Below are 21,051 nucleotides of genomic sequence, written 5' to 3' on the forward strand. Positions count from 1 at the left end.
AGAAGTATATATATATAGTAGGATATAATGGATAAGTTTATTGAGATTTTTAAATCAGGAATCGACGTAACGATCATTACTGTTAAGGATATTATATATATTTTTTGTAGAAACCAAAGACCACAGACGGATTGCCGAGAATTGAGAATTGCGTGCGTCGCGTAGTTACTACGGCAGAGGCAGAGTTTTATGGCGGTTCGAGGCGACTTTTAGATTGTAAATGAATGCGAGTTTTGCGAGCTACGTATAGGATCGACGTGTAGCGGGGCATCGTACAAAACACAATGGGGTAGGGGAATGCAAACTGCAAAATCGGGAAAGCGTGAAAGGCGAAACGAAGTCGAGAAACGCTCGTCGACCGGTAATAACGTGGCGGAGAACGAGCATCGGTAAAAAGACGTTACCTTCGATTGAAACTGCCATCGTTCGCCGATCACGACGAATCGTCGTCTGTAGGCATTCGCGGCCACCTGAACGACCACCAATTGCTTCCCTGCCGTTTGATTTTTCTGTAACGAAACAACGGACACTTCCTTCACGACCGGTTTAATCGCGTTTATTCCCGCGTTCCGTACGACGCACTCGCAGGCATTCGCGCGCGCGCACACACTAGAAACCACTACGGAAGTCAAGTAGCTTCCGGCATCGCGTCGAGCGGAACGTCTCGCAGAAAAGAAGAAAAACCATCACGAAACCGTAATTAACGTCCGGCCACGGTGATTTTTAATTAGATGTTACGTGCTCGAAATTTCTTTATGATTAACGGGCGAAAATGTTAATTTTGTAACCTTAATAAGGAAATTAACGCGCGCATGTCCGACGCGTCTCGCGATCTGCGCATACGATACGCGGCGGGCATGCGCACTGCGTATTAGAGGCACACGCATATGCGCGGTCTAATTTGAAACTCGACGAATTCTAAACCGTCGTTTATTTATTACCCTATTTATATTTTCTCTCTTCCTTTAATTGAACGACTACCGTTTGTTTGCCTGCGATATTAATTACAGGTTGTCCCCTTCTATTTAATGGAAATGCAACTAGTGCAATGAACATGTCAAAAAGACTTTTTTAATTAATTATCAAACACACGGTCTCGTGGTAGAGAAGTATTATCAACGTATCCTCGGTCTCGCATGAGAAATCCACCGTGAAATGGGTTTCCCAGCACAGTTTTCGCTCGCATCACAGTTATCTCATAATTAGCGAATTATATTTTCAAACATGTTTCGCGAGCACGAGCAATAGAGAGAGGCTCGATAATCTATTCGAAACTTCTTGTTACATTTATTTTCTTCTCGGTGTTCGTTCGTTCGTTCGTTCGTTCGTTTCTTTTTTCAAACCGCATTTTATTAGAATATATTTACTCCAACGTATTTTACCGAACGACTCGTAACGGTCTTTCACCTTTTCCATCGTTTTATTCGCGTACACATATTTATCGCGCGTAATTCACATCGATCGTTTCGAAACGAAATCTGTAGAAGAAGAACGAAAGAAAAAAAGAAGTACAGCGTCGATCCGAAGCGTGTGCTCGCAACGATTCAGATCCGAGCGTCAGACGAACTACAAAACCGTACGAGTTTCTCGTTCCACGATCGTTCGAGAGACCTCGTCCATCGAGATTTCAAAATAAAACCCGATATTTCGTCCCTTCCTGCTAGTTGCGTTCTTTAGGTATTCAGCCCGCCGACGCGATTACGTTTCGCATGGACGAAAGGATCTGTAATACCGCGACTTCTCATTGCTGAATAATTGCTATTTAATAAATTGTCGTATCGTAGCGTTGCGTGTCGTAAAATCGTGTGCAGGAAGAACAGGGGCATGGAATGCGGCGAATGAAGAATGGTAAAAGACAGAGAACGAGTGATAAAGATATGGAAAGCATGAGAGAGAGAGAGAGAGAGAGAGTGTGTGTGTGAGAGGTGGAAATTGCGATCCTGTTAGTATTTCGAGGCTGCAAATGCGAGTACTCACGCTGTTTCATCAATCGCAATACCTGCCAGCCGAGGGAAAAGAGAAACGTTCTCCCTTCGTCTTTCCTTCGTTTCTAAAGATATTTACGTAAATAAGTTCCGGTAACCGATACACGAATAGGGCCGAAGTGTCGGCCAATGTGAATTCGATCTGACGTTCATTGCGAATTCTTCTTCTTTTTTTTTTATAATTGTCGGGAATTGTAATTTGACTAATGCGTACTTTCACATTGTTACTCTATTTACTATTATCATAACGACGACGATTATGAATTCTTCTCTTTTTTATTATTACTATTTTTTAATCTCTATCCGCTATTATCGCTACTTTTATTTTCTCCATTTTTGCCAAAGAAATCCGTCGAATGAGAGAAAGTTAAAGAGAGAGAGAGAGAGAGAGAGAGAGAGAGAGAGAGAGAGAGAGAAAGGGAGAGAGAGCAATATCGCGGTTAACGTTTCGAGCTTTCATTGGATGGAAGCGTTTGAAAGAACAAACGAACAAAAAGAAGAAAAAGAAGCACACAGAGAGAGAAAGAGGAAGAGAGTGAGTGAGGGAGAGAAAGGGGAAAGCACACGATATGTTAATGTCGAATCGTAAATAGAGAAAAGAAGGAGAGAAAAAAAGAAAACCGATGCGTCACGAGAGGAATCACTTTTTTCGCGCAGCATTCAAACGAAGAAGGGGATGTATGTACTTACCCTGGCATCAGTCGCGAAAACACTTGTGAAAAAAAAAAGGGAAAAATCGAGACTTCGGCTTGGATGCTGCGCCCCGCGGACTTTTTCATCCGGTTCAACAACAAACGGTTCTTTATTATTTTTTTTTTTTTTTTTTCACCGTTTTTGTTTTTTTTTCTCATTTCGCTGTCATTTCGTCCCGTGTGATATTCTTGTTCCGTGCGCCGCTCTTGCCGAGTCTCGCTGTTGATACTTGCAAACAAAACTCTGTACATCCTTTTTAAATAAATATGAGGTTTATATGAAGCGTCGTACTGTTCCCTGTCGTTCCTCTTCTCCACAGAAAAGTTGCCGTCGCGTTGTAAAATGTGCGCGATATCGCACGTTGATAGATGCGACATTTTTTTATAATGATACGAGAATTTAAAACGAGTATTAGACAGTGCAGTGATTAAAGTAGGTACTGCGTTTCGATTTTCTATGAATTTCGTATAGTAGTAATCTAGAATGGTGATAAAAGAATTTGTTTTTAATTAAAAGAATCTGCGAAGAAACTTGATAGAATTAAAAAGGCAGCAGCAAAAATGTTGCAAATTTTCGAATTTTAATAAAAACGCGCTCAATTGTATTTGAAAAGTGGATGATACAAGTGCTGACATCTATAATTCGCTCGTTTTTTTTCCTTACCTTCGGAGAAAGTGCTCAAAGGGTTAGATATTGTAGCAAGACAATGTAGATATCTACATTATCGCACGTCCGACATGTAGATACACAACTTGTTCTTAAATTGGCATTATTAAATTTTTATTCAACTTCGTAGTATGTAAACAGATACATTAGGCGATAGATAACACTGTAAAAAATTAATTATCTTAAATATTTCATAAATTGCAATCATACTTTTCGTAAAATTTTTACGAAAACACTGTGCATTCACTCTTATGGCAATCTGCGTATAGTTAATTAAATTTATCATCTACGGTACAGGTAACGCGTTTTAGTTAATAATAAGTATCGTTCTCGCCGTCTTCCTCGAGATTTTCACTTTTTGTAAACGTAACTCTCGGCTCCGCCTCGGCCGAAACCTGCAATGCGCAAGAATGAATGTTTCAACAACAGAATCCATCGAGATTTCACGGGGAAACAAGGAAAATCGAATAATCTTTCCGCTTCGTTGGATCTTCGTAGACAGAGTAATTCATCGGCATTGCATGAAAATTAATATTACCGTTACTGCTCCCTTTCTAAATTCCGACGAATTTAAATATCGTACAATAACCAAGGAAGTGCGAAAGATATTCGCGTACTATCTACTCTGCCAATTACGTATTGCAACATGCAAAGATAATAACTATTTATAGTCGAAAAATACTTGAACTCGATTCCAAGGAACTAACGTCAAGGAAACGAAATATAAATGTTAAGCGAACGAATAACTCTCGATTTAAATTGCAAATGCTAATCGGTACACCCTGTACACCGGTGACACTGGGTACACGATATAAACAGAATCGATCAAGCAAGAATAACAGAGGGATTCGCGAGATATCCAAAAGTAGGATAAGCCTTATCGTGATCTGCGATAAACACGGACAGGATTTTCATTTAGATAATCTCACCTCCGGGACCAAATAGAGCGGCGTAACACGGATGATTACAGTAAGGTTTGCCTTCGTGCTCCGAATGGCTGCCGGGTGTCAAGGTTTTGTTGCATTTTTCACAGCGCAAACAGGCACCATGCCAGTCTTTGCCCAAAGAGGTCTTCCTTTCGGCTGTAACAAACGAAAAGAAATCATGCTCGAACGAGAACAACGACGACCGGCTTTGCTGCTTAATCGAGTATTCGCGTTTCGTGCCGTGGAAATCGACTGTCCGCTTTCGGTGTCACCGATCGACGACGACGACGCAAGCAAGAGAAGTGATTCACCGAGAGTGAAATGGAAACGAGAAAATTATTACGTTCGATCAGGCCTATTCGCCTGGCCTCAATCCACTTCTTCGCTTAAAGCCATATACGGACGACGCGTTCCCGATAAAGAAGCCCGAGAGAACTTTTAACAACAACTCCCGGCTAAGTAAATCGCGCGGAGTAAGCAACGGATTACATAATAAGCGACGAGATCGGATAACGATTATCGCACGACGTGTCGCGAAATCGTCGCCCTCCATCGCGATGCACCTTCTCTTCGTTGCACAATCGGCGCAATCGAGAATGTTAACGCGTTACGATATCCAGATACGCATTGCTGGGAGGTCGAGACAATTTCCAAACGAATTTCACGGTTTCCAGTGATTTTTCAACGATTTCAATGCTTCAACGTCGTCTTTCTGTAGCAATACCAGATAATTCTACGGGTTCGTGCAATCGCCAATCATTTTAAAGCTTCGAGAAGTACTCGAGACGTCTAAATCTTTTCGGACAATTCCAAATTTTGCAATTCCACAATTCTATCGTTTGGAAATGTGTAGTTTCGATATTTTCAGACGTCTTTTTGTCAATTCCAAATTTTCCAACAATTCCCAGAAAAAATCGAACGTTCCAGGCAATTCCCAAAATTCTGACCAAGATTTCCAACGATACCTAAACCAACTTCGCCAATTCCTAACAACTTCACAACCCCTAACACGAAGCTTCCAAAGGTTCTCAAACGTAAGAAACTCTCGACAACTTCCCTAAACAGCCAATAGTCCTGACGAAAAATCCTCCGAAGAACCCTCGGAAGATCGTGATTTCCCATCGACGAGCAGCTAGAGCAGCGAAGAAGCGTCGCGGAAGCTTAGCGGGCGCAGCATCGTCCTCGGCGGATCGATGTCGCGGCGCGGACAATGGGGCTCTAAAATCCGCAGCGGGTTTTCCCCGTGCGATCAAAATGCGGAAGCATCCCCAGGCGGGACCTGGTGTGCCGTCAGCGACGCGCCTGCTGGCTCCATTAGCAATTTCGTAATTATGAAATTGAATGGCCGATTCCCCGATGGACCGCGGGATCGGCGCGGCTCATTCAGGGAAGGCGCGAACGCGAGGCGCCCCGTGGGCCACCTCCCTTAACCAACCGCCACAAAGCGCGCCAGCTTTACAAAATATCCGCGCGTCGGTTGTATTGTGCGCGCGACGCGAATTCCCACGTGCGTCAAGCCCAGCACGCACGATTTGTGCGGCGACGGAAAACGTCGAAAGGGGCTGGAGGAGGGGCGCGCGCGTGTGTGTCAAGCGGAAGAAGAAACACGCGAGCCACGCGCTTTTGTCACGCGGAGAGACGCGAGCTTGATTAATCGAAAAGCACCGTCGATCCAACAGACCCCGCTGGCTGACGATGCCTTATTTATTGTGAAAGGTGTCGCCGAGTGGCGTGCTTCTCCTCTTGAAATAACACGCACGGCACCTCGAACGTGGTGGTTCTTCGACGGATCCAAGTGGTATCTCGTAGACGAAATTACAACGCGGATCTTCCGTCCACAGATCTTCGTACCTTAACGAGAGCTCGAGTTTCGTTCAGAGGCAAGCACCGACGACAGCGTTCTCGATTCTCGTCGGCCGCGTGTGTAAGTGGCTCGCGCCGCGCCGCCCGCGTTTCGGTACCCACCTCGCGCGACAAAAGGCCCGCTCTCGCTCCTCTGAGCGAGTGTACCCTGCTTTCTACCTCCTCTTCTTCTTTTTTTTCCTTCCTTCGGTGCGTCGCGTTGCGTCATGCCATTACGACATATCAAACCTCGCGGGGAAGACAAAAAAGCCACGGACCGGTGGCGGCCCGCGGTGGTTCGCATTCAAACGTTCCTCCGCGTCTAAGGAGGAGCACAAAGGACGCTGGTGGCAGCGAGGGGAATTGGAAAATGACGAGGAGCAGCGGAGAGAGACACGGGAAGAAGGGGTCTAAAGGGGTCGACGCCGGGAACCAACGGCGGGTGGGAAGGAGGGTTGGTCGGCGGCGGGCGGGAAGAGACAAGGAACGGAAGAGGCGAAAGAGTGAGGGAAAAAGGAGCGGAGGAGGAGGAGCGAGAAAGAGGAACGGGCAGCGGTGGCTCGTGCAGAATGGTTGCACGGATGAAGGAAAGAGAGGCCGTGGAGCAAGAAGGGTACGCATAAAGGGCCATTAGTTAATTAACTCCTAATTATCTGGCGGCGGAGAAGCGAGTGCATAATCGTCAAGCATTGCTGCTGTGCAGTGGTAGCGCGAAAAGGCAGACAGTGCTGTGCACGGATCGTTGCGCCCGGGCGCCAAACAATCGGCGGCTGCTGATTGCATAGGCTTGGAACATCATCCCCCGCTGTCTTTCCCTGCTTCTCCTCTCTTCTTTCCTTTCCTTTTTTTCTTTATTTCCTCGGTAGACCATTCTCCACCATAGCCCGTCTTTCAAACTGCCGATCTGCCGCCACCCTCGCAGCCTCCGTCTCCTCGAAAGGCCCTGAAAAACTTCTCTTCCTAGCCCATCTACCCCTTCCCGCCTCTTCTCTCCTCTCCTCGCCTCGCCCTCGAATCGTGGCCGCGTCGTAAACGAGGCACAGTCCAACGGAGGAGAGAGAGAGAGAGAGAGACTTCCTTCTCCGCGTTCATTCTTTCGTTCATGCCTCGTTCCATCGACGTCGTTCGCCACCACCGACGACCCTGGCTATTCTTCGGCAAACCTGTTTCCTCTCTGTTCTTCTTATTATTACCCGATACTCCCTCCCCTCCCCCTTTCCTGCAGCATCGTCTCGTTGTCCTGTGTCCTCGGCGCTGGACACTTTATTGTTGTCGATCTCTCCTGATGCGGCAACGTGACTCGGTTTTGCTCGTCCGATGCGCCCGCCGCTCCTTCCTTCTCCCCCGTGTTTTTGCTCCAACTGTAACGCGTTTACCTCCACTTTTTCCTTTTCCCGCCTTCCGGCTTATTACCAAGTTACCTGCCAGCGCGAACCCCTTTTTACGCCGCTCCGTGTCTGCACACGCGAGAGATTGACGAGAGAGGGATCTTCGCGACCGAATCTGCCGCGTTTCCTATGCAAAACACACCTGGCTGGTGTCTGGTTTTTCGCTTCTTTTTGTTTGCGATTTCGCGAGGTTTCGCGAGTATCGTCTTTTTACGGAGTTTCGCCCGGGGTCTCGCGGATCAGTCGAAATATCGAGACTTCAGATAGCGTTCGTGCACAGTGTCGGCATTCATTCCTCGTACAAGGTGTACTTCTTTCTCCCTCCTTTTGCCAAATTCCTTAGGTACTTTTCGGTAATAAACGAAAGAAAGAATTGCGAGACGTCCTGAATTTATGCTACGTTATAATCGTATCGAAGAAATAATGAAATTGCCCGTTGTTGCACTTCGTATTTCTACGAATTCCAACGACTACCGTTTCTACCGCTCTCCACCGGCCAGAAAATCGCAAGACGGTCAAGAATTCGAGATAGAGTCGCAGAACCTTTCGAAATCACTCGCGTGCTAAATTAAAGGGTCATGCTTGGGTATTACGAAAAATCATGGCGGATAACGCGGTGGTTTGTCGAAACTCCGCGAGATCATTTGAATGTGGTTTTCGTCAAAGATCTCGGTTTCTCAAAGAGTCGCGGGACTCTCTCACGGGTCAGGCTCGAAAAGCTTCTACCTTTTGCCGTGCACGTCACAGTAGAATGCGCGGTGACAAACAAAGAAAACGCGAGGAGAACGCTGCGAGTGCCTTGCTCGCGTTTTCTGGTTACGTCGGCCACGTGGATTTTTCGTGGAAGAAGAGGAGGAAGAAGAAGACATGCCAGGTTTTGAAAAGTTACTTTGCTCGGCTTGCGACCTCGCGACCGTTAATTGAATCTGAAGATCGCGTGTCAAAGGTCGGAATTCATTTTGTGACACAGAGTAGAACGTGATTTTTGACTTTTGCTGCTGGAAGAATGTAATCTGCCCGCGATAGTTGAAATGTGAATTGTTCTTTCTGCGATTGTAATTCTGGTTACAGATCCTGGCGTAATCATCGCGTTGAAGGAACGAATTTAAACGAAGAAGCGGGAGAAGCAGTTTTCTAACCGAAGAAGTAAACGAAGAAGCAGTGTTCAGTTTCTGTCGAAATTTAAGGAGAAATAAGTGAAGTGATTTCGAGTACTCGTAACTTACTTAATAAGTGTAACTTCGTTCAATTATTTCCTTTCAGAAACCTGAGTTACAGTACTATAAATGGGAAACTAATTTCTGCAGACTCGGGAAATTAAAAAGAAAAAAAAAACTAATCACTCATGGCACATCAAGTTGAGAAAAATGTGAGCGTTAAAGGGTTAAAAGCGTGGACCTGTTAGGCCTGCCCTAAAGTACAATAATAGTCAAATATGAAAATCATCGCACCCCTAACTCCAACTGACGAAAAACGACACCTTCACCCACGCAAATCCCAAAATCCACGGAATCCGCAAACTCCACCCTCTTGCAATCCCGAAATTCGCGCCTAATCACTCTCGCAAACTTGGAAATTTCAAGCGGTCCGTGGGAGTACCACGGAAGAGCAGGCATTAATTAAAGAGGAAGAGCAGTCTCTCTATTCTCTTCGCCACTAAACGGCCGGCGGTACTCGTCCGGTCTGAATCGGAGAACCGATGACAGGTTAAAAACGTAGCCGCGAGATTTTCGAGGCCAACGACCCTCCCTCTCTCTCCTAACTCCGTTGGAAACTTTTTTGCCGCGATACAAGAAGAAGAGTGTCGTCCCTCTAATTCGCCCGTTGCCTCGGCATCCATTCCTCGCACGCCTACTTGGCCCGATCCGTGAAAGCCCCATATACGTAGCCGTCGGCGGTCGGCAGGAAGGCAGCCGAGGCTCGTGTATTCAGAAAAATCCGCTTTCAGCGCTAATAGTGCTTTAACGGGCCGTCTAAAAGGCCGCTCGAAAGAGGAAGCGCGCAATTAAAAGCGAACCTCTCTGAATACGATGGTTCTCTGGGCGCGAGTAAGCGCGTGTACGAACGCCCGAAGGGAACACGGGCGACCGAGCTAGCCGCGCTATCGTTACTCCGCCAACTACGGCCCCGTTTTTATCTCAGCGTCCAAGGGGAAGCGTAAGCCACGCGATTGGCCGACGATAAGCTTATCGCGACGGTTCGCTGGACGACGACGCTCGGTCCCGTGCGAAAAACCCGCGCGATAAACGCGAAATCGAGCGGCTCGAGGCCGTTTCTGACGATCATTGCTGTCACTGCTTGGATATTGCTTCGCTTCCAATATTAATTCGGGAATTTCTGATTTCGGGATCATTTTTGGTGGCTGGGAGTTAAGAATGTTCTCATGTCGAGTTGTGAATGGAGTAATTGTCATTGTTTTTTGAAATTGGTCACGGTCAGGTTCGAGAATTGGCTAATTTTTGGGGATAATTGCTGGAGGCCGGGAGTTGAGTTGCGAATGGATAATTATACAAGAGCAGTAATTTTAATTATTGCTTCGAATTTGCGAACATTTCGTTTGAAAAATGAACGCGAGGATTGGCTAAATTGATGTTTTGGGGATAATTGCTGGTAGCTGGGAGTTGAGAATGTCCTGGTGTTATAACGAAAGTAAGTAGCTGTAATTATTTTTCGAAATTGACATGGGTCAGGTTTGAAAAATTGATTCGAGGATCGGAAGTTTTAACGTTATCAGCTAATTAATGGCTGTTGAGAATAAAAAATACCCCTGAGAATGTCCTGGAGCAATAATTGTCACGAGAGTAGTACCTGTAATTATTTTTTGAAATTGCTAGTGGTTTGGATTTGGGAATAAGAATTATTGGTGGATAATTGCTGGGAATACAAAATGTTCCAGAGCAGTTTTCTAAATGGACGATTAGAGGCTACATTTGAGGGTTGGTTCTGAAGATTTGAGAAAGCTGGACTAATTGTAACTTGAGAGACAAATTTAGCAATGACACGTCACACACATCAGATAACATCGATGACTTGTTGCCAATAAGTAACAACTTCCTGATACTCTTTCGTAAACTAATACCTGGAACACGTATTCATACTTGTCGTAAGATTATTCGGAGGATTTAAGGGATTATTTCGATGACAGTTCACTTTCTAAAATTGATACCGATAAATTACCACCAAGTGAAAAATACACAAATAAAGACCGTTCCATGTGGAACAAAATAAAAGGTCGCTAATTACAATTCTTATCGTAATTCAGTATCTAACGAGTGTTTATATCTACAAAACGCTACAGAAGGCAAACTCAAGGTTCTCGCGACAATAACGAAAACACTATTTGTTGCCAGTAATAATTCCAGCGGTAGTATAAACGAACGATCAACCATTATCGAAACTATCAACTAAAGGACACTAGAAACGGTATATCTCGGAGCAACAATAATAGATAAATTCGTAAGGAATCGTCGTCACGGTATCAAAGATCAAAGTATACGACGATTCTAATCTTCCAAACAATTTTATCGATACACTCGCTCTACGATCACATTTGTCATCTCAGGTTTACGGACATTTCTTATATACCTATCACCTACGTCAAATTGACGCGTGAACGAAACCGCATATATTCTTTAAAGAGCAACTTGTTTCGTTTAAAAACAACACATTGCACGCTATTAACTTACAAATGATAATTCGAAGAATATATTTATACAGTGGATTCCGGTTAATTCGGACACATTGGGACCGGACTAATTTGTCCAAAAGAAGCGAATCTCAACAGGCAAAATCTGAACAACGTGTAATATTCGGTCTTGAATACAAACGTGTGTTTAAGTATTTATATTCCGTTCTTCAGCATCTGTCCCAAATAGACGGCGGTCCCGCTCAATCCACTGTGTAAAATTTATAATAAGCATAAGTGGCAGGAGAGAAATGCAATTTTCCTAATGAAATTCGAAATGCGTGAAAATCACGCGTCCCGCAAACCTAGTGTTAAATTCAACAAAATACCGTAATCTCCATCTCGTTCGAAAACTTCCTCCCACACTTTTACCTACGAAACTTCTTACACAGCTCTGAAATTTCTTCGATCTTTCCTCCAAATACTTTTCATCCTGGCACTTACGAGATGACCTAATGCCACGTCCCGAGGCTGAAAGAGCAGAAATACCTGATCGTGTACGCGGCCCGTTTCGTTGTATAAAATTTCCTTCCTAGTGACTCGTATTACCCGGTGTATTCGCGTTACAACAGCGGGACGAGGCTGACATAATGTTTGTCAAGGTGGACCGCGAGGTCGTGCAGTGACATCATCGGTGTCGTCATTCACCGCACACTGTTCAACGAGCTGTGCGCCGTGACGCGAATTTCCTGCGGCAGGATGTACGCAATCGCGCATACGAGCGGCGTAGTTTCCCAGTGACCAGCCGAGGATGCAGAAAAGGAGGAATTCGGAGTTGTTCGAGTGACACTCGTAGGTGGACGGTGTTTATAATTATCGATTAGCTGATCGTTTCCTTATGAATGTTACATCGGGACCAGATAGAAATTCATGTAAATTGACGAATAAATATGTGATTCTTGGAACGTTCACTTTAGCGCGGTAGCAGTGAGTTTGCGGAGTGTGGAAAATTTTCAGAGCAAATGTACGAAGTGTGTGGCGTACGAGGGAAAGGATGGAAACTGGAATTCGATATTGTGCGAAGATCGAGGGACGAATGTTGGTGCCGAAGTACCAACGATTAGAATTTCAAAGAGGGTATTGTTGGAAAATTCTGTGTTCTCCGGAACAAAGGAGACAGATTATTCGTACTGAAATGTGAGAAAGATTCGTACTGGCATTGTAAAGCGAGTGTTGTTAAAAAATTATTCGCAGCGGTGCACCGCAATCTTGGAGCGACTGTTTTCGGAAGATTCTGCGTTCTCCAAAAGAAAGAGGCTAAATTATTGCTACCAATGTTCCCAAAATTCGCGTCGCAATTTTGAAACGACCGTCGTTAAGAAATTCTGCGTTCTCCAAAAGAAGGAGACTAAAATTATTCGAACTGAAATGCTAAGGATCCATATTACAATCTCGAAGCGATTATCTTTCGAAAATTCTGCGTTCTCCAAAAGAAAGAGACTAAAATATTCGAACCAAAGTGTCAGAATTCTCGGAGCGATTGTTCTCTGGAAAATCTTGCGTTCTCCGACAGAAAGAGACTAAATTATTCCTACCAGAGTGTCGGAGAATTCACATTACAAAAGCTAGAAACGACTACCTTCGAAAATCTCCGCGTTCTCCAAAAGAAGGAGGCTAAAAGTGCCAAAAAATTCACGTCGCAATCTCGAAGCGATTATCTCCGGAAGAAAGAGACTAAACCACAAAAATGCAGGACCCTTCGCGAAAGAAATCCGCGACGACGGAAGGTACCGGAAGTACTCACCGAAATAGACAGCCTTGCCGCACTTGGGACAGTTGGGCATGTTGACGGGTCTCTCTCGTTCACACTGGTTACAGCTGCGGAAACGTGGAACGAGATCCTCTCGGCAGCGTGGTCAAGCGCGTACTGGGCCCGCGTTCTGCAAGGTAACGCGATTCTCTCCAGTTGATTGAGCGTACGAACGTGTGTTAACGCCGTCTGGACATGTGTGTGAGCGCGCGGGAAGCCCGTGTTAAGGTCGCGTCAAGCTCGAAACTGGTATATCTGAACCGTACGTCTCTACACGTAGACGTATCATCGGAGTATGCGTGCACCTGAACTTCAAGTCAGAGCAAAGTATCTCGTCGTTTCTGTTCGGTGTGGGTGTTCACCGTTCTCGTAATCGCTAACGGTCATCGAGAACTGACTTCTTCTCACAGGCGAGACACAATCCACTGTGACGTTTCTGACGAATCGAACCCGTTATCCATTGTTGACAGATTCGTTATCGAACGTGCACACCCAACAAGTGTATACAAGGACGTTCATAAGTATTCAGCTCTCGGTGTACGCAAATAACGGATAGCTGCATTCGGAATGCAATCGTAGGAGATTGCCCAATTTTCGGAGGACATTCTTGTTTCGACGTTGGAAACTTTTTTACATCTTTTTATTTTTTGGGGGGAGGTTATCGATTGCAGTGTTTATTTGGAGATGAGTCGTAATTATCGCGAAGGTTTGAATGTTTATTTTAATACATGGTGGTTTAAGATTTTCAACTATTCGTTAGGCTTGGATTTCAAAAATGGGCTCACGACTCGTACATTTTTTGAACTAACGTCGACTGATTTTCCAACGTTTAGAGCTTCAGTAGTACATACACTGCAAATATTGTTCGACAGCGTAACTGCGCTATTACCTTTTCAAAATTCCTATAATTACACTCGTTTTCATTGACGCTAATAACTTAGTCTCACGGAAGTAACCAATAAATTATCAAGCAACTGACATCCTTACGTAAACCATATATTAACATTCTACAAATAGCAAAAAAAGAAAGCACATTACTTACAAATGAACCCAGTACCTAGTATTTCGATACATTTGTCGCGTCGTGGGCTTTGATCAAGTCTTATGACGAGGAGTTCTGGCGCAGATTGATGATAGTTCTCGCTGGTTCGAGGGTATTGAAACTTGGTTGTTGGGTTAGATGTTCTTCTTTCGGTTCGTTGAGGTAGACGTTTGATAGGTGTTTAGTTGAAATTCGGTTAGTCTTTTTTTTTTGACAATGTGTCTCGTGCACTCGTTTCACTGTGATTCCCGGTTTTCAGGTGTGTAGATGTATATATAGGCATTAGGTTGGTTCTGATTGGTGGTTGTGTTACAGAGGTGGAAAACGTGGTGTGTTCGGCTATTGGTCGACGAAAACTGTGACCTTTTGGCAGACCGAATTTGTTGTAAACGAATTGTTGGTAACGAATGTTTTATGGTCCCGAGTGTCGCGCTGGTGAGTCCACGTATATTGCGGTCTGGCGGCCAAATGTGACTAACAATGGCTTATTACTATAATCCGCCGAACCGAGACTTCGTTGCGTCCTCATCAGGTCGCAACAACATTAATTCTATATTAATTCCTCCAAGTGCAAACGAGTGAAATTCGGTTATCAAAGTCCCCATAACGAGGTGTTACACTTTACACACGATAAAAGCACACGATGTAAGTAGATTCCGCGACTGACCACATCCTCCGATTACTAAAACATTCCCGCGCTACCGTTCTCGATCAGCCGTCAGTGTCGAAGTAAAACTCGAAACCGTAGCACGCGTCGATAGTCGATGAAAATGAACCCACGCAACGACGATCACGTGAAACTGATCACCTCTATCGAGAACAACGACGCGGAAACCGCTGTGAAAATCGTCACCGAGAGATTCGACGAGAAGTTCTTGCAACCGGTCGGACTTCTTCACGTGACAGCTGTTCAATTAGCCGCGTGGCAGGGTAGAATTGAATTACTCGAACTGTTTTATAAAAACGGCGCTGACATTAGTGTCACGGATAAAATTGGAAGATGCGCGTTATTTCACGCGGCTCATCGTGGAAATTACCAAGTGGTGCAATGGCTGCTGGAACACGGAGCCTCCGTGGAGAACCGAGTCGGGATCAACGCTTGTTTCAAGAGGATCTCCTTCAGTATTTTCAGTTCTCCTCTCGTTGGTCGCGACGTTAGTGTGTCGAAATAGTAACTTCGTGTCATACACATTCTAACGTGAATTAATCATTTACGAAAGATCGAAAACGTTGATCATTTCAGCTACCAACGCCAGAATGCTGGGGAAGGACTCCTCTCCATCAGGCGGTGAAGAACAATCACTCTCAAGTGGTGAAGATCTTGGTGAACGCTGGAGCCGACGTGAACACTCAAGACGAGCACGGTATCACACCTCTGCTCCTAGCAGGATCCACGGTTTCGCCGGAAAATCCCGACGAAATGTGCAAATTCGACGAAATTCTCGAGATCCTCGTGAACGCGACAGCTTCGACGAACGTTGTTCATCCTGACACAGGTGCCAGCAGGATTATACACGGCTGAAAAAGTAGCAGCGACGTGAAAAAATGTTTCAGTAACATCTAGAATTAATACGATATCGGTGTTAATCAAAACGGTATCTCTAATTATCCGGGGAGCTTTCGCTACTCTCCGGATCAAAGGTGAATTCTACGTTGATCGAATGAATTTTGCGTAATGAAATTCCTTTTTAAACGACAGGAACTACGGCGTTACATTCCGCGGCGGTACTAGGAAGTTCCACGGCGACGAAAAAATTGCTGGACGCCGGTGCCTGGCCTCTTTATCGGTGTAAAAGCACCGGAAGCACGCCTCTTCACCTCGCTGCGAGTATAGGCAGCACAGAGACACTTTCGATCCTTCTCGAGAGAATACCTTCTGGCTACGTCGATGTTCGAGATAACGTACAGTAGATTCTGCCTTCTTCGACATAATTCTTGCTATTAACCCCTTGACGTATGATTTCTTCTACGACCGAGCATCTAAGCGTCGGCCATTTTCTATTTTAGTAACCGCATAGGGGAAAAGAAAAGTTAATCTCTCACAGATTGTATCGAATTTATCACCGAAATATTTCACAGATTAATCGAACACCGTTGCACAGAGCTTCTTACAAGGGCCACAGCGACTGCGTTCAGATATTAATCAATCATGGAGGAAATTTGGCAGCAAAAACGAAGACTGGAGTCACTGTCGTGGACGCCATATTTGCTCACATACCGAGACCGGTGTTTTTCTTGCAGCACATCTTGGATTCTCGCGTGAGAACGAATTCGAACCAGAAAAATTCACACGTAAAAATAGATATTTATTTAGAATTTGTCCGTTTCAAAGATATCGCACGAATGTTTTTCATTTTTCGCTGGTTTGCGTTTAAGATCGTTGTTGACTTCGACGTGCTGGCGCCGAAAGGGGAGCTGCAAATGGGAGTAGTTATGTCCCTTATTGCAGCAACTTCGGACGTGGAACAATTGACGATACTGCAACATCCGCTGGTGGAAACGTTCCTCTGCCTCAAGTGGTCCAAACTGAGAGTGTTCTTCTTTAGTCTCGTCTTCGTCCACGCCCTGTTAGTCCTTTCCCTGTCTGGTTACTCCATGACGATGCTGCAGCACGAGGATTGCATCCCGTTGAGAAGGACCGTTACTTCCTGCTCTTGCATCCTCTTCTTTCATACCATGGCTCAGGTGTTTATGGTGCCCAGGTTCGTTCTGAATTGATATTGCAAACTTTGCACAAATTAAAAGTACGTTCCTTATTCTACACTCTTGATAACAAAAATAATCGCACTCTAATATGGGCTACACGTTATTGCATATACAGTAAATTCTCTACAAGAGTCAGTAAGTTTGGATTCTACAAGTGACAGTATAGATGGTCCTACGCCTAGGTTTGCGTCATTGCTGCGCCCATGTTATCTTGCTCGAAGTCAGTCAGGCGTGTAACGCTACACCAGTCGGTTTCCTTTACGAGATTACACGGCTCGACAAATCATAACAGAAAAATATCATTTCTTTAATTTTACTTTTTATTATCTGCAATTTTTTTTAACATGTTGGTGAGATTTTTCTGATGAAAATGATATCAAACACGATATTCTTTGTGTTTCGTAGGCAATTGATTACTAATTTGCTATTGACAGATCGATGTTAAAATTTGATGTTAAATGGAACTTTCATATCTACCCTAGATTCTGAATAATTTTTCAAGGTATTTTATTAAGAAACGCGCACATAGTGTTCAATTTTCTATCTTAGAATTAACTTACTTTATCTTACGAACTACTTAAAGTTCAAACTTTCAACTGTGTGTGAGAATCAGAGTGTCGACGGGTACGCGTAGTTCTTAGCTTGGTATCCTTTTGCAAAAGTGAGAATTTTCTTTGGAAAAGGATACCAATTACCAGGTCCCACCACGAGGAGGTGACTACGCAAGGGACCCGACAAAAACACATGCCCTACTGGCAGCTTTCTACCTTCAGAGATACGCGTTTCTCATTTGTAGCAATAGAAATTTTATCGAAAATTCTTAATGGGAGAAATTCGCGAAAGGACCAACGAGCCTAGATCGAGAATTGATATTCGCGAGAAGATTATTATTCTGTGTTTAGTATAGACGATAGTAAAAATGCAGAAGGTAGTTTTGTTAATTATGCTAGAAATGAGTCGCGTGTCTCTGTAAGAAAGCGCTCACATGGTATTCGGTACAATTTTCTATCTTAGAATTACTTATTTTATTTTACGAACTAGTTAAAATTAAAACGCACGCATCCCACGACGTGTAAAATATCTTCCAACTTATTTTATCTTATGAATTACTTAAAGTTAAGATTCGCTTGGTTCACATTCTCATACTTTACAGTGGCTTATTTTATAATACACGCGTATGGCACTCTGTACAATTTTCTATACATTCTTCATACAGAAATTTAGATTAAAATTAGTAGGGAAGGGAAATATCTGAAAAGAATAATTTTTAATATATTAATTAAATAGAAGGAATTTATTTGCGAGTCAAATTTACAGTTCTAAACTGCAGAATTCGTCAAAGTATATAATTTCTCGATTTCTAATGATTTTTGGGGTATTAAAGCAAGTATGTTTATTACTTCGAACTTCGAGAGACATTTTCAACCGTTCGTTGTGAACGATTGTCAATATTATGAAATACCTAAATTTTTTTGAAATATACCTATCAAACTTTCATCAAAATCTGATTCTGATGTTCAATGTGTTAGTGAATAGTTGAAGAAAATGAATATTCCAACTAAAGTACATAATATGAAATTCTGAAATTACTGAAAATGAATAAATTTGATTATTTCTAACGAATAAATAGTGTATACCTGAAATATTTCTCTACAAATATTTAATTAATAAAAAAAAGATGCGACTCACCACTTACCACACAGCTGGACATTGTAACATAGATTTCGTTGCATCTGTTCATCCTCTCAGATCCATCGAACTTTTGAAATTCCCTCAGTGAAGCATTTGCATCCTCCAAGCATCGAATTTTGGTTCCACCGAATGACCCAATGCCACTTTGACCTTGAATTTGGTTGCACCAGTGACCCAATGCCACTTTGAATGACCCAATGCCAGTTTGAATGACCCCATGCCACTTCGAATGACCCAATGCCAGTTTGAATGACCCAATGCCACTTTGAATGACCCAATGCCAGTTTGAATGACCCAATGCCACTTTGAATGACCCAATGTCAGATTTGAATGACCCAATGTCAGATTTGAATGACCCAATACCACTTTGAATGACCCAAAGCCAGATTTGAAGGACCCAAAGCCAGATTTGAATGATCCAAAGCCAGTTTAAATGACCCAATGCCAGTTTAAATGACCCAATGCCAGTTTAAATGACCCAATGCCAGTTTGAATGACCCAAAGCCAGATTTGAATGACCCAAAGCCAGATTTGAATGACCCAAAGCCAGATTTGAATGACCCAAAGCCAGATTTGAATGACCCAAAGCCACTGACCAAGACCCACCAGACTTAGGAAGCTGTGGAAGTGTCGCGCGAAATTGTGTACGGATCGCGATTTCTTTCAAGTGTAGTTTAATTCATTGAATTTTATTTAGACCCGAAACCGCGAATTTTTATAATCCTCCATTTCATTATGTAGTTCATTTCAGATGGGGTATTTAGCAAAAGTTTAAGGGTTGTGTCAACAAAACGCGCTGAAAAAAAGAAAAGCAAAACCCGAAAAAAGGGATGAAGCTATTTTATTAAAAACGCGACGCGACGTAGTAAATTCTCGTATCGATCGAAAATAATGGGTAAACATTTGTTACGAAGATTGACTCTAAATTGAATTAACGCGGTATACTATTGGGATATTCTAATAATGGGAGGGCGTTTGCACCGAGTAGTGCAGTAGAGTTCGGATGTGAACTCACATCCTTCGATTTCTTCATGGTAGTTCAGCTTCAAACATGCACATGCACACACATATATAACCAATCACCAAACCCTCAAAAAATTCACTCACAGTTCGCAGACAGGCAGCTGGGCTCTGCAATGTCGATTTCGTTGCATCCTTCCTTCCTTCCTTCCTTCCTCTCAGATGGTCATCCTTCCTCCAAGCGTTGATTTTCCAAGACTCACAAACTCACGAATTGTGAGTCACTGTGGAATGGACGACGCGAAAAGTACTTCGAAACGCGATTTATTTAGAGAGGGAGAAACCGCGAATTTATATTACTTTAGACTCTACTATCGAACAAAACTTTCATAGAACGCGAGTGAAAAATTGAAAGAAAGTATCAAATAAACGCGAGTAAATTGAATAAAAAGCAAAAACGCGAATTGGGAGGAAATATGAGATAAACGCGGAAAAATATGCAATAATAAGTCGAACTAGGGATGAAGCTATTATTTCAATACGCGATTCACTGACTCTAATATTTTGAAAAATTGAAAACTTCTCGTAAAAATCGATTATTAATTGCGAAACACTAGTGAGACGGTTTAATTAGGGGCAGCACAATATATAACACAACTAACTACCCATATCACCAGAAAAAAAACCCATTTTTGTCACTCACAATTCGAAGATTAGGCAGCTGGGCTCTGCAACTTGGATTTGACTGCATTGCCTCCTTCCTTCCTCTCCCAGTTCATTTCCCAAGACTCACAGACTCACACTTTGTGAGTCACTGTGGAATGGGCGACGCGAAAAGTGCTTCGAAACGCGATTCATTTAGAGGGGGAGAAATCGCGAATTTATATTACTTTAGACTCTACTATCGAACAAAACTTTCATAGAACGCGAGTGAAAAATTGAAAGAAAGTATCAAATAAACGCGAGTAAATTGAAAGAAAAGCAAAAACGCGAATTGGGAGGAAATAGTTAAACGCGGAAAAATATTCAATAATAAGCGAACTAAGGATGAAGCTATTATTTCAATACGCGTTGCACTGACTCTAATATTTATCAAAATTGAAAATTGATTTATCACGGTAAACTACTTGGACGGTTTAATTAGGGGCATAGTGCAACGAGTACAGTGCACTCGTTGCAAATCAGCTCACAATATACAATTCAATAATGTAACTAACTACTTAACATGCAAAATTCATGCAACTCCTGCGAAGAATTAGATTAGTAAATCACAATTCATGAAACAAATTCAAAATTCATTTTTCAATAGCATAGAAAATATCATAAATACTGAAAGAAAATGAAATTATAGATTGCTGGAAGAAAAGTACATATTAAATTTAGAAATAACCTGTAACGAAAATTTATTTCATTAATGGACAGCTGAAACGCCGAAATATTTTCATTAGGCAACCTCTCAAATTCATTTCGATATCCTATTCGACAAGTACGAAGAACAACAATAACAAACTGAAATCTCGATTTCCCTAAACCCTCAAAACAATCTCGAAATACGTTCGATAATAATTTTCTCGCGTGTATTAACGACCCGAAGGATTATTTAAATTTATTTCAAGCAAAAAGTAGCAGTAGATTATAACAAATTGTCGTAACTATGTGAAAATTGATAAATTATACCGTGTTACGATAACGGAAATCTCCCGCGAAAATCTCCCG

At 43.1% G+C, this 21,051-nt stretch overlaps 2 protein-coding genes across 2 annotated transcripts in view; one reads left to right on the forward strand and one right to left on the reverse strand.

Annotated features, from left to right (window-relative positions):
• Window positions 1-3,487: 3,487 nt before the first annotated feature.
• On the reverse strand, window positions 3,488-13,058 carry LOC108578375 (cysteine-rich protein 1-like). The gene is made up of 3 exons (XM_017941697.1): window positions 12,930-13,058; window positions 4,274-4,426; window positions 3,488-3,739 (listed from the first exon to the last, which is right to left on the reverse strand). The coding sequence occupies exons 1-3, from the start codon at window positions 12,967-12,969 to the stop codon at window positions 3,696-3,698; spliced, it is 237 nt and encodes a 78-aa protein (XP_017797186.1). The 5' UTR covers window positions 12,970-13,058; the 3' UTR covers window positions 3,488-3,695.
• A 1,689-nt stretch (window positions 13,059-14,747) lies between these two features.
• The window catches only part of LOC108577437 (transient receptor potential channel pyrexia-like), an 11,531-nt gene continuing 5,227 nt past the window's right edge, over window positions 14,748-21,051 (forward strand). The window contains exons 1-5 of the mRNA XM_017940585.1: window positions 14,748-15,131; window positions 15,221-15,473; window positions 15,677-15,879; window positions 16,057-16,269; window positions 16,354-16,679. Coding sequence (XP_017796074.1) covers window positions 14,748-15,131; window positions 15,221-15,473; window positions 15,677-15,879; window positions 16,057-16,269; window positions 16,354-16,679 — 1,379 coding nt within the window. The remainder of the gene's footprint in view (window positions 15,132-15,220; window positions 15,474-15,676; window positions 15,880-16,056; window positions 16,270-16,353; window positions 16,680-21,051) is intronic.

This window comes from Habropoda laboriosa, unplaced genomic scaffold (genome assembly GCF_001263275.1).
Source record: "Habropoda laboriosa isolate 0110345459 unplaced genomic scaffold, ASM126327v1 scaffold5, whole genome shotgun sequence".
Taxonomy (NCBI): domain Eukaryota; kingdom Metazoa; phylum Arthropoda; class Insecta; order Hymenoptera; family Apidae; genus Habropoda; species Habropoda laboriosa.

What these genes read in the sequence shown, in the direction of transcription:
- LOC108578375 (XM_017941697.1), bottom strand. Translation starts at nt 12,969, where the DNA reads ATGCCCAACTGTCCCAAGTGCGGCAAGGCTGTCTATTTCG. An exon ending in CGGCAAGGCTGTCTATTTCG is followed by an intron (nt 4,427 to 12,929) that starts GTGAGTACTTCC and finishes CGTTTGTTACAG; the next exon opens with CCGAAAGGAAGACCTCTTTG. An exon ending in CGCTCTATTTGGTCCCGGAG is followed by an intron (nt 3,740 to 4,273) that starts GTGAGATTATCT and finishes TGCGCATTGCAG; the next exon opens with GTTTCGGCCGAGGCGGAGCC.